The sequence below is a fragment of the Podarcis raffonei genome, chromosome Z (genome assembly GCF_027172205.1).
Source record: "Podarcis raffonei isolate rPodRaf1 chromosome Z, rPodRaf1.pri, whole genome shotgun sequence".
NCBI classification, from domain to species: Eukaryota; Metazoa; Chordata; class Lepidosauria; order Squamata; family Lacertidae; genus Podarcis; species Podarcis raffonei.
In genome coordinates, this window is record NC_070621.1 from 40,764,736 (window position 1) to 40,777,619 (window position 12,884).

The 12,884-nt window shown below is 41.8% G+C and overlaps 1 protein-coding gene across 1 annotated transcript; it reads left to right on the plus strand.

Annotated features, from left to right (window-relative positions):
• Positions 1-1,074: 1,074 nt before the first annotated feature.
• On the plus strand, positions 1,075-12,608 carry LOC128406286 (A-kinase anchor protein 17B-like). Its single transcript, XM_053373563.1, has 4 exons — positions 1,075-2,089; positions 3,490-3,620; positions 9,407-9,647; positions 10,827-12,608. The coding sequence occupies exons 1-4, from the start codon at positions 1,325-1,327 to the stop codon at positions 12,387-12,389; spliced, it is 2,700 nt and encodes an 899-aa protein (XP_053229538.1). The 5' UTR covers positions 1,075-1,324; the 3' UTR covers positions 12,390-12,608.
• Positions 12,609-12,884: the final 276 nt, after the last annotated feature.

The following is a 12,884-nucleotide window of genomic DNA, read 5'->3' on the forward strand; positions in this document are numbered from 1 at the left end:
CAGATTTCCCTAAGTTATGTTAAACTAAACTTGGAGTGTAGACCTCTTATGCACTTGACCTATCTTGCCTTGAAACTTGACATAGTTGTGAGTGAATTGTGGAAGCATTTATTTGCCATGTTAATGGAAACTAGTTCATCCATGTAACACAGAAACTGCATTGCTTGACTTGACTGTGGGTTGTCTAAGAAGACAGAATGGTTTTTGATTACTGCAGATGCTCTTTAAAAGCAATAGTCATTTTATTTTTAACAGAAAAGAATGTTTGACTTGTGCAGTTTACATGTTCTTATGTATTGGAAATAGCTTAGTTAAGTCTAGAGACTTTTCCTAAAGTACCCATTTGCTAGAATTACTAAGCTGTGTTTATAGATATTTGTAGATGTGTAAAGTTTCAGAAAGCAGTTTTTGTGTAGTTTGTTTTAGACTTCGTTAAAATATTTTTATACCATTTCCCCATCAGTTCAATTTTAATTTTAAAGAGAGCTTGGATACATTAGCTGCAATTCTTTCATGGCTATTAGAGCTTGAAGGGTGTAGTCCTGATTACACTTGCTAGGGAGTAAGACCAGTGGAATTCATTTCTGGGTAAACATAGTTTGCAATGTGCCACGAGTGTGTATTTTATCTTACTTGGTTTCTTGGTTATCTTATTGGGTTTCTTTCAAATTGGTTCTTGGTTGGCATTCTGTGACATGCTTAGTGATTTATCCAGTAGTGGTGTGTATTTCAGCTGCAAATGCTTTTTTTGTATCTGCATAGTTTTTCATGTGTGTGCGTTTTGCTGGGAGTTTGGATTTAATTTCAGACTCTTCCGTAGTTCAATAAGAGATCCTATTGGGACTGTGTATTGTATTTAACACTCCTCACAGTGTGTATTATATCTCTTCCCTACCAACACTTTAGGATGATTGTATGCCATTTCTAAAATGACTGTATATCATTTTAAAGATATTTTGTGCTTTTAGAAGATAACCTTTAAAACAGCAAACAAGCAAGGTTGCAATCGCAGTGAGCTCCATTGAAATAAAAGGCCCTTCATTCAAAGTAAATTTGCAAAGATAGGGTCAAACAGTTTTAGGTCTAAATGTGCCTCTAATTTTAATTCAGAAAATAGTGTACTTGTCAGAAATTTGGAAAACACAGGTCCAGCTTGAAAGAGGTGTGGTATGAATGACAGCTGTGTTTAATGTCATCTTGCACTGTTTGCATGGTGCAAGCAGCTGACCCTGGTAACTATGTAGAATATAAAGGAGCATTCTTTATTTGCTCTTTATCATAACTGCTCCTCTTTAATTGTTTTTCTAAAGGACCTCTGGACATCATGAATCACACTGTAGTATATGATACCTCAGAAACTGTGGAGTTCTGTGCTTTTCATCAACTCTTTCTTATGCCAGTAGTGAAAATGACAATCTGTATAGTGCTTCCAGAACCCACCGGACCTACCTACATAGTCCCAAAGTGGGAAGTGATTGAAAAGCTGAAGAAAATGGTTTGTCCAGACCGGTTCGCCAGTGTTAAGGTTACCAAGAACACTAAGGGTTTCATTCTGTGTGAGGGAGAGGCAGACACCAATCGTGTGTTTTGTAGGCTGAAGGAGAAGCTTCATGGCAAGATGATAAACCTCAGTGGCTTCAAAGATGATTTGCAAGTGGTTGTCATGGAGCCACCTTCCAATCCGCCAGCTCCTCAGGAGTTGGAACCCACTAGAGAATTGCCAGAGGAAGACTTAGCAGAGCAAAGCAAGTATAGTCCTGGTTGCATCTATTTGGAAGGATTGCCATGCAAATGGTTTGCAGTGAAAGGCTCAGGTAGTGAATCACCAAGGGAAGATGTCTTGAGAGCAGTGTTTGAAAATTTTGGGAAGATCAAGAACATAGATATCCCTATGCTTGACCCTTATAGAGAAGAAGTGGGAGGACGCATGAATAATTTGACTTTGCGTTCCCTTTTGAACCTGCGGACATTTGAAGCTTTTGTCCAGTACCAGGAGTCCACATCTTGTTCAAAAGCTATGGAGACATTTAAGGGAATGAAGCTGGTGTTTAAAGGGGATGATGGAAAAGCTCTTGCATGTTACATCAAGGTAAGAAGTATTGCTTAGGAGTAGCTATTTTTAGTCTATTGCTGTAAAAACTACCAAGTCTTATGCCACCTGAAAGGCTGGCAGTTTTATTTTGGCATAGGCATTATGAACTATTTTCTACCATAGGAGGAAGTGCCTAGTGATGTGGAATCTAGTCCCATGAAAGGATATGCTGAATTAAATTTTTCATGCATCTGATGGTGGGAGTCATGTTCCTCAATTAATCTGCCACCCTTTCAGGTGGCTCCAAAGTTTTTGTGTTGTGCCAGGGATGGGGAACCTGTGGATCTCCAAGGCTGCTGGGCTACAGCTTTTGTCATCCTTGACCATTAGCCATATTGGCTCAAAGCTGATGGGAGCTGCAATTCAACAACCTCTGGAAACCACATTCTTTAGGAAACAGGAGTCCTTCCGTTTGTGGAAGAGTCTTGCAGAAGCCAGCACTAATGGAAGAGGAGGTGAAGAGATGTTTGCCTATCTATCCTACAACCTCCTATACCCACTTCCATGCTGTTGCAAGGGGTCTCACAACTCACTGGAGCAGAACTGAAGAGCACAATTCACCCTCCCCCTTGCTGCCATATGGTTTTGACAGGTTTGGTTTTCTTTATATGGGGCATCTGCTTCCATATACAGAAACTTTGAATGATTACTGAGAGTAAATCATAACTTCCTAAAAAATATGCATTTTTCTGGGGCTCCCTAACTGGAATATCTTTCAGCATTATTTCTATGTTTGGTCTTTAATGGGTATACAATTGCAGCTTTGAAAATAATTTCACTTTGATCACCTCTTAGATTACTTGGATTTGATTTTATTAAATGTATGTAGCCTAGTTACACAGACACCTTTTAGTTCTTTTCATTTTCAGCACTGTGGTTTTTAATATGGGAGAGGTTTGAAAGATGCCCAATTCTCATTTTAAAATTGAGGGCAGATAACAGCTGGTTTTCAGAGCCTTAGGGATATCCCATGGGTACCTTCACATGACACCTGTATTCTGTTTACACCCTATCCCAACTGAACCTTTAAACTGCCTTTATAATTCCAACCCCCAGCTCCAAAAATAGAAGCTTGCAGTGTAGCATAGGGACCAGGTGGGAAGTGTTTGTGTTCATGCTGGGTTACAATCACAAGCAGTTATTTCTCAGTAGCACAACTTCCTTTACTTGAGCATGAGTCTCCCTGCCACCCCTATGTCATCTGTGTTGGACTGCATAGCAAAGGCCTTCTTTCTGGTATGGAGATAATTGAGCCAAAGTGGTTTAGGGAATGTCCCAATGCTGTTAAGGCTCCCTGTGTTCTATTTGAGATCTTGAAATTGGCTCTGGAGACCTTGTAGATTTTGTATGCTTGAGTGAGCGAGACTACAATTTGTACTTCTTTGATTTTTAAACAGGTGACGTCTGATACTACTGATCATTTCAGTGATACTGCTGTAAATCAGAGAAACCTGGAAAAATCAACTCTGCGAGAACTAGAGAGAGAGCGAAAGAGGAAAGAAGACAGGGGGGGGAAACGGATTGAAAGGTGAGGAATCTCTGTGGCTTTTTCTTTTTTCTCTTAAAGACAAGATTGAGCATGCCCTGTTAGTGGGGAAACTGAGATAAGAGGATTGTTTTTTGTGGCTGTGGGGGCTCCATACCTTTTCTTTGCATAATGGCAGCTGACATTGTGTACCAAAATCAGCTGGACCTTGTGACTTACCTAAGTTTATGCAGGTAGAGAAAATCTGCGTACTTTCCCTTTTTAAGCCATTTTATTAGTTACGCATAATTCAGATTTTGTTTAGTTATTGGGATATCTATGTGAGATAATGGAAAACGTGCCCCCCAAGTACTTGAAATCTTTTCCAGACACCTTTCTGCAGGCATTTATACATAATATGCTCCTTGCCATGAGGGCTAGAAACATTTCTTTTAAAACAAACAAATGAAAGTTGAGTCTTGGGAAACTAATTTGTTTACCCGGTACTAAATTGTGTGCTCCTGTAGCATTCACATAACCATGATTATTTTACTGTCTTCCCTAAAGTACATTTCAGTGTAACTGATAAAGCTGAAAGACTTTTAACCAGAAGGCTGCAAACATCAAAACACTGTTTCTCACTTCATGTTTTATCTGCAGCTGTTAATAGTGTTACAATCCATCCCAATCTCTGATCAGCGTGAGATTCCAGGGGTTCCGGGTGCTTAACCCAGGGTTTGTGTTTTCTTTTGGAAATGAGGCACAGTGGGGACTGTATGTCTTTAGGATATATGGTTTATTTACACATATATGCAGCCTGAACATACGATGGAGGGGTTCACAGCATTAACACCCCAAGAGGGTGACCATAGCCATAGCCTTAGATTTAGTAGACATCAAACATTATGCTCTGCCTCTCTAGCTTTCTAGCCTGCAGCTTTACTTCTAGATCACCACTCCTAAACTCTTCCTTCCACAGACCCCCCCCCCCTTTGCTCTCCTTACTAGGAGGCTAGCTTGGTTTGAGTAGTTTTGAACACTTGCTAGTTCCAGGGATTAGAAGAGTCTGGCATCCACAAACTCAGAACAGTATCTGTAGGTGTAAACTTGATAGTAAAGACATCTAGATTACTGGAGAAAACTAGCAAGATATAAGCAGTCCAACTTTTGGCCATGGGATTACTATCTGGTTACTAATTTCATGCCCTGCTATTCAAAACATGTTTCTATCAGGTAGTAGTAGTAATAATAATAATAATAATAATAATAATAATAATAATAATAATATGTGATCTATACCCCACCCATCTGGCTGGGTTTCCTCAGCCACACTGGGCGGCTCCAAACATAATATTAAAAACACACACAAAAATCAAACATTAAAAACTTCCCTATACAAGGCTGCCTTCATATGTCTTCTAAAAGTCAGATAGTTGTTTATTTCCTTGACATCTGATGGGAGGGCGTTCCACAGGGCAGGAGCCACTACCGGGAAGGCCCTCTGCCTGGTTCCCTGTAGCTTTGCTTCTTGCAGAGAGGGAACCACCAGAAGGCCCTCAAAACTGGACCTCAGTGTCCTGGCTGAACGATGCGGGTGGAGACGCTCCTTCAGGTAGCTGTTACTGGGCGACTGAAAATCCAGCAGACTCCAAATTCTGCCATTTTACTGTTCAAAGACTTCCTGATTCTGCCAAGGGGAACAAAAAAGGAGTTTAAAAAGGATATTTTTGCCATTTTAGCTGTTGGTTATATAGCTGCATGAATTTTTCCATAGATGCTTAGTTCTTTTCTGTTGGTTCAAAGTTGCCTCCTCATGGTAATTAACAAATAGAAACTTCAGTGAAAGGGCAATATGTCCTTTGCTTTACGTTAATAGATAACAAGTGACGGTTCTGTATGAGGATGAACCTTAGGCGCATAGTTGCATAAGACCTTTTTTTACAATTTGGTTTGTTTTATCAATTGCTGAAATTCTGTATAACAGCATTATGCCTACACTGAAGTTAGATCAATTTTTGTGAGAGAATATAATGTAATTTGGTTTTTAGGTTTTGCTGCTGAGTTCAAAGATAAATGTGTGTCACTACTTGTTTTCTCAACCTCCCTTCGCTCTCCAGAGGGCTTCTTCAATGCCAGATTACATCTGAGCACATATGTTCTTATTCTGCAGGGAGCCTTGGGCTCCACCTTCTTTCTTGCATTCAGAACAAAAGTTGTTATGCCAAAAGACTGAAATAGTAACACTAGATTTACGAAACTCTCAACAAATTCAGCTTTTGCAAGACGTTATTTCACCCCTCCCCTTTTTAAAGACTTATTTAGCAATTAGGATATAAAATGCAGACCCTCAGGCCCAGGGATTTCCTGTTACAGGTAATTTGCAACGTATGCTCATGAAACTTGTATGCGTTTAGCTTTATGAGGTAGGCAAAAAAAAATAATTAACAAAGACAGGGCAGAAAATGGGTGGGTGTCTGGGGAAAAAAAGACTTGGGCAAGCCCAGTCGCAGTGTGTTTTGACTACACACAATTTTGGCTTTAGGTGCTATCCCTGGTACATAGCCCCTCCATACATTGAGAGCCACCAGTATGTACAGAAGTCCGAGTTGGCTGCGTACCAAAATTGTTTCCTAGAAAATCAACAAGGATTTTACAAAATATTTTTTCTCATCAGGAATCGTTCAGGTCTATAGAACCCTTACAAAATCCTTTCTGCAATGCTTCTCAGGCTTTATGAGAACTCTGGCACACTTTCTCCGAATTAAATTTGGAGAGACGTGCTTCATTCATGCTCCTGGAAAAGGCCTACTTTTATACTATGTGCGTTACAATTCACCTGCCTTTAGAAGGGCCCTCCTAGCTAGAAGACGGCAAGGTCAGAGCAGTGATTCATGCACAGACACAACAGACCTCTCAGACCAGGACGTTCTATGTTACTCCATGAGGAGTGGTAGAACGATCCATTTACATCTAGTGACAGGTTAGGAGGAGGAAAGATCAGAGTAGTGACTCACACAGATACCAGAAGCATCCTCTTCTGTGGCTGGGTACTTTTGAGCTCACAGGAGCATTATATATGCTCATGTGACATACTAGCAGTTTTCACACAGCACAGAGTTTGGGAATTAGCTGCTCTGTTCAGTCTGCAGTAGGGCTCAGCAACTTACAAGGCCAGAACTGCTTAGATCTGCATTCTGTGTCTTGACACCATTTTTGTGGCCTGTGGAGGCATAGAAATGTTGACTGGAGGTTAGGAACAATGATTAAATTGAAAGCAAAGTGGTCCGTAGCTCTAACTGTAAAAAAGAAGAGCCAAGGTCAGCAAATGCACAAGGCCTCCAGACGAGTGTCTTATTTCTTTTCTTGAGCCGGGGAAGGTGAAAGTGTTTGTATATAATCTGTTAGCTTTCATAGTGCATCTGAGCACTCCCTGAGTAGTAATAATGATGCCTGTTCAGGAGTGATGGGGAATAATCCTAGCGTTTGGCATCATTATAATGAAGCCAGTGAAGGGCGGAAGAAAGTTGTTAGGTTATCAGTATTGCAGGTATGAACACACTAACGGTGCAGCAAGAATGAAGGAACATTAATGACATGTAGAAACTATTCTGTAAGAATTGGGGAGAAAAGTTTAAGATGGGTTTCTTAGCTTTTTTAAAAAAAGCAAATATAAGTGAACTTGCTATACAGTGGTACCTCGGGTTACAGATGCTTCAGGTTACAGACACTTCAGGTTACAGCCTCTGCTAACCCAGAAATAGTACCTCAGGTTAAGAACTTTACTTCAGGATGAGAACAGAAATCGTGTGGCGGTGGTAGCAGGAAGTCCCCATTAGCTAAAGTGGTACCTCCGGTTAAGAACAGTTTTGGGTTAACAACAGACCTCCAGAACAAATTAAGTTCTTAACCTGAGGTACCACTGTGCTAGATTTTTATTTACTGATCATTTCGTAAAATTTATAGACCGCTTGATTGTAAAAAAAACCCCCAACAACTTCAAAGAGGTTTACCCAAAGATAAAACAAGAAAATAAATAAAAACCACAAGCATGCTTTAAAACATAAAGTTAAAACACACATCACCTCAACTTTCTAAGCATCTGGGTAGGCTTGCCTAGACAAGATGGTTCTTAGTGTGGTATGCTGTGGCATGATTGCTGACTGCATTTTCCAGCTCACATGTGAGGGAAGCTCCATGTAGAGTGCATTGCAGTAGTCCAGTACACTGGTACCTCTGGATCTGTTCCGGAGCCCCATTTGCATCCAGAAGCGAATGCAACCTGCATCCGCGCATGCGTGGGTCACGATTCGCCACTTCTGCGCATGTTCGTGGCGTCATTTTGACCATCTGCGCATGCGCGAGCACGAAACCTGGAAGTAACACGCTCCATTACTTCCGGGTCGCCGCAGTGCGCAACCCAAAAATACTTATCCCGAAGCTACTTCAACCCGAGGTATGACTGTATTGATATAACCAACACGTGAACTACTGTGGCAAGGCTTTCCCAGCCCAGGAATGGCCACAGCTGATGGACCAGCTGTAGTTGGTAAAGGGCCTTGCCAGCTGCTGAGGCTACCTGAGCCTCCAGTGATGTAGGTGGATCTGGAAGCACCTCACTCTGTGAACCTTCTCCTTCAGGGAGAGTGCAACCTCATCCATGGTAGGAACTGACCAATTTCTCAGACAAAGGAGCTGCTCACCCACAGTGCCTCTGTTTGGCCAGGATCCAAGCTCAGCTCACTTGTCCTCATCCATTTCACTATTGCCCAGGGATTGCTCAGGTTCATTGTATTGGCATCAGAAATGTATTCAGTGCAAATTACCCTTGCTTTTCAATCAGTCCAGAAGACCCATATCACTAATCTAAAATAGCAAAAGCAGTGGTGGATCTAAGCTTCAGGGACCCTAATCTTGGAGGGTCCCCAGAAAAGACTTTAGCCTCGAGTGGTACCTCGAGTTAAGTACTTAATTCGTTCTGGAGGTCTGTTCTTAACCTGAAACTGTTCTTAACCTGAAGCACCAGTTAAGCTAATGGGGCCTCCTGCTGCCGCCGCGCAATTTCTGTTCTCATCCTGAAGCAAAGTTCTTAACCGGAAGCATTTTTCTGGGTTAGTGGAATCTGTAACCTGAAGCGTATGTAACCCAAGGTACCACTGTATATAGCATTCCTCCCATAACTCAAGAACTATAAGGCATAGGATTTTTTTTTATTCACACCAGTGATTTTGACATGTGAGATAATCTGTCCAGTATAGCAATTTAAATCAAAATCTGAGATGTAGCAGTTATCATTTTTAAGTGTGTGTGTGTGTGTGTGTGTGTGTGTGTGTATGTGGTGATCTGCCACGGAATACCCCGTTGCAGATAACAGTGGGCACCCAGACCTTGTTGCTGATTGTGTAGGGGCCCGCATAACAGTTCAAACTTCCAAAATGTAGGTCTGCCACTGAGCAAAAGTGCCACACCGTTGAAGGACCGGGTGCGGGCACAGGGTTGTGAGACTAGGTTCATTATTGTCATGATAAACCATGGTTTATGGCAGTGATTGAAATAGCTCATGTAACTTTAGATGCAGTACTGGGAAATGTTAGCACCAGAAGATGTTTCAAGAGAGAGCTGCCCTGAGGTTATCTTCAAACATTTTGCATCTCCTTAGAATGTGTGAAGTATATATGTTTACATTCCAAAACACAAATTTGTAGGAAGTGTTCTCTCTTGTGTCCAAACAGATTTCAAGGGTGGAAGCTCTTCCTGTTACCTCCTTATCTTCCCTTCTACCTTGCAAGGGTTAAAACTGTAAAATTATTTCCCTCCCGCACCTAAATTGTCCCATATCAATAATTGCCTAGAAAACGACGCGATGATGAAGAAAAGAAAACTGGAGAAGGAAAGAGGAAGTATAAGCACAAGAAACATGGGCGAAGGGAGATAGATTGGGATACAAAACGCCCAAGAAAGCAGCGGAAGGTAACAGATGCGGAAGATTTGTGGACAGAGAAGATGCCCAATTGGGAAGAGAAGAAACACGATATAGCTCAGAAAAGAGAGGAGTCCATGAGGCTGCTTTCCCTGCTCTTAAACAAAGTAAAAGTAAGGATATAATTTTCAAAATCTTCTAAGGGTTTTTGTTTTTTAATGTTTTTTAAAAATATATGTAATAAGTTGTGGACAACTGTAGGCATATATGATAGCAGAGTTTGCCAGAAGTGGGCAGCAGGTTTCTCAGTTTCCACATCCAAGGCACACCACATTTTGATGCACTGAACTGGGTGCGCTGGGAGATGTTGACTCTGAGAATGAAGTGATTTAAGTAAACTCCTCAGCAAGATGTAAGGCTTTTGATAACTTCTCCTTTTCATCCTGTGATAAAGGATCATACAAATGCTTGTTGGTGGAAGTTCTCTTTTCATATAGGAAATTGCTGTGAATTATTGAGGTGGGGCTGAAACTTGCTTTCTTGTGTGGGGTCATTATTTTAGTAGAACAACTCCGAAGTTGTTATTAAAAAAGCGAAAGCAAATAAACCGGCAATTTGACTATTGCCTATGGCAAGTGACTTTCATTAATAATTATTTTTCCTCTGAAAACAGCAAAATCAAGCTGGCTTGTATCTTAAAGGCTATGATTTGTGCAGCTTTGTGAGCCTTTTAAGATGTGGTTTGAAGTGAATTGGCATTTAAAAAACAAAAAACACAGGTTTCCTTTCTGGAAAAATTGAACCGCCTCAAACAGCAGTCTGCAGAGACAACTCCTACAGTGAATGAAGTCTTAAGTGTGTTTCCCAAGCTGTGTATTTTGGGTCTTGCTAAGACTGGCAGGGAGGGAGGCAGATTTCACCCATGAGGTACAACCCACAGGGAGGTTATGCATAAGTCCCTTTTTATGGGGGTGGGGACGAGCTGTTAAAACACAACAATGCTTTTATGCAGCTTTTGCATTTTAGTAGAATCACTAGGACAAAGTAATCCATCCATGTTGTCCTCCAACTGTTCTTGGACTCCAACTCCTGCAATCCCAGGCCATTTGACATGATGGGAGTTGTAGTCCAAGAGCTTCTGGCCACACACCAGGTGCATTCTGGCTTGTTTGACCTGGGTGGGTGGATGCCATTTGGATTTCCTGTCTTAGGCACTGAAGAGTCTTTGACTAGCCCAAATTGTACATAAAATCATTTATCATTAGGCTTTGCTGATTTACCGGTATTTGCTTTCTGCTCAAGCCCCTTGTTCTGTTGCGCTATAATTCTTTTTTTTATTCCCCCCCCCAAAGGACGTTGCACAAGCATCCGAGCAAATAGGGGGCCCTCTGCTGAATCTTGAAATCAAAAGGGAGAATTGCTCCTTTGCATCTCAGATACAGAATGCACCAAAGGAACAAGTAAACTGCCTTGGGCAACAAGAGTCGAAGAATAAGAGAGAAACCAAGTGTCAGTCACCTCAGTTGGCGGATGCTTTTATTGAGCAGCAGCAGCAGCAGCAGCAGCAGCAGCAGCAGCAGCACATTCCATTTAAGTTGCCTCCATTACCTGATCCGTTTTGGAGAAATACTTTGAACAGGCCAGTCGCGGAAACCATCACCACCTACGTAACACACGGCCCCCATGACAGCCACTCGTTTGGGTGCTCCTCTAAAGCTTCCAGGGAGAGAGAATTCAGGAAGCCCAAGGTATATGAAACTGATGAATTCACACATTATTTACTCAACTACTATCAAACCCCAGAATATGCACGGGACTTTCCAAGGGTGGATAACCCAGCGAATAAGTCTCAGTGGCAGAGGGTGGTGTATTTCAATAAGGACAGCTTACAGATTAACCTGCAGAACAAAGATAGGCAGTGCATGACGGATTTGATTTGTGTACCAAATACCCAAGAGAAAAGCTCTAGACGTAGTGATAACTGGAAAGTAATGGATGAGGAACCTGGGGTTATGCCAAGAAGCCAGGCATGTGCTAGGGAGTTTGCCAAAAACTATCGGGGCAAAGATCTGTCAAATGAGGCTGAAGAAGGAACGCTGCGTGGTAAATTGAATAGTCGTGTCCTAGTAAGTGTAGCTCATGATAGAAAATCTGAAGCAGAAGACACTGAAATGGTGGCTATGGCATCACACAAGCTAGTTGGCCGTGTGAATAAATTGAAGGATGTATTGGAAGAGATCAGCAGTGATTCTGAATCCTTCAGTGAGGCACTTAATGAGTCACGAAGCAAAAAAGAAAGAAAAAATGGTGGTGGCTGCAAGGTGTCACCCTTCGGTCAGAAAATGGTGAGAGATTTGTCGATTTCTGTCCAAAATGATTGTTGTGGTACTCAAGGTATTGAACGCAGCAAACACAGTTTCTTCTCACGCTCTGAGTACTGTGATTCAGCAAGGCACTCCAAGCTAAAGCTTAGGACAACATACAAAAGAGCCAGCAGCAAAGCAAGGGGTGAAGAACAAAGAGTCAAATGGACATCTAGTGATGAGGAGAGGGAAGCTGATCGGAAGAACAACAGAAAGAGATATTCTGGAAACAATTTGTCTGATGATGAACCGCAGTTCTTTAAAGCAAACCATTGTGAAAAGATGGAGTCTCTTGGCAAGATGTCCCATCACAAAATGAAATGTAAAACTCATCACATCATGCCAGAGGCAGTAAAAGCAAAAGATGCCACCCATTCGGGCGGGTCTCCTTTTCAAGAAGCTCACCCAAAGGCAGATAAGGGGAATGTAGACATTAATAAGACCGGTGAGAATGGGTGCCAAATAAATGAAAAGCAGAGAATTTTCAAGGCTAGCGCAAGAAGAGTGGTGCCAGGGCAGAAAGGAAAGGCGAGAGAATTGGTGAGATGGTGAAACAAGCAAGTGGGTGGAATAGGATGGGGGCAGCTTTCAGTTTTTGGAAGCCCTTTTTGGTGTTAATGAGCAGCTCCTGCAACGGGGACATTCTTCACTCCAGGAGGTTTTGCTGCAACTCCTGGTGTTCAGGGGACTTGCTGTTAAGAAAATAGGTGGAAACAGATTCCTGAAGGACGCCCTTTGTTTCCTGTCAAAACAATTCAATCCATATGCAGAGACTGTGGAGGAAAACTTGGATGATAACTTGGTTGGTCTTGGGGGGTGATGGGTGTGGTTCTTGAAAGCTCAAATTAGGCCCTCTTAAGGACTTTAAAATAAATCACATTTGGTGATTTGGGTGCTCTGCTTGGGCTGCTGTGCATGCTAGCAGAGCACGAGAGGGCAGGCACAGCTTGGCAAAAACTGGTCAACAGATTCAACATCTGTACTAATGACCAAAATTTTTTTTTTATTAAAAAAAGTTACTGCAGTGCATGATTGAAGCCATGTTGA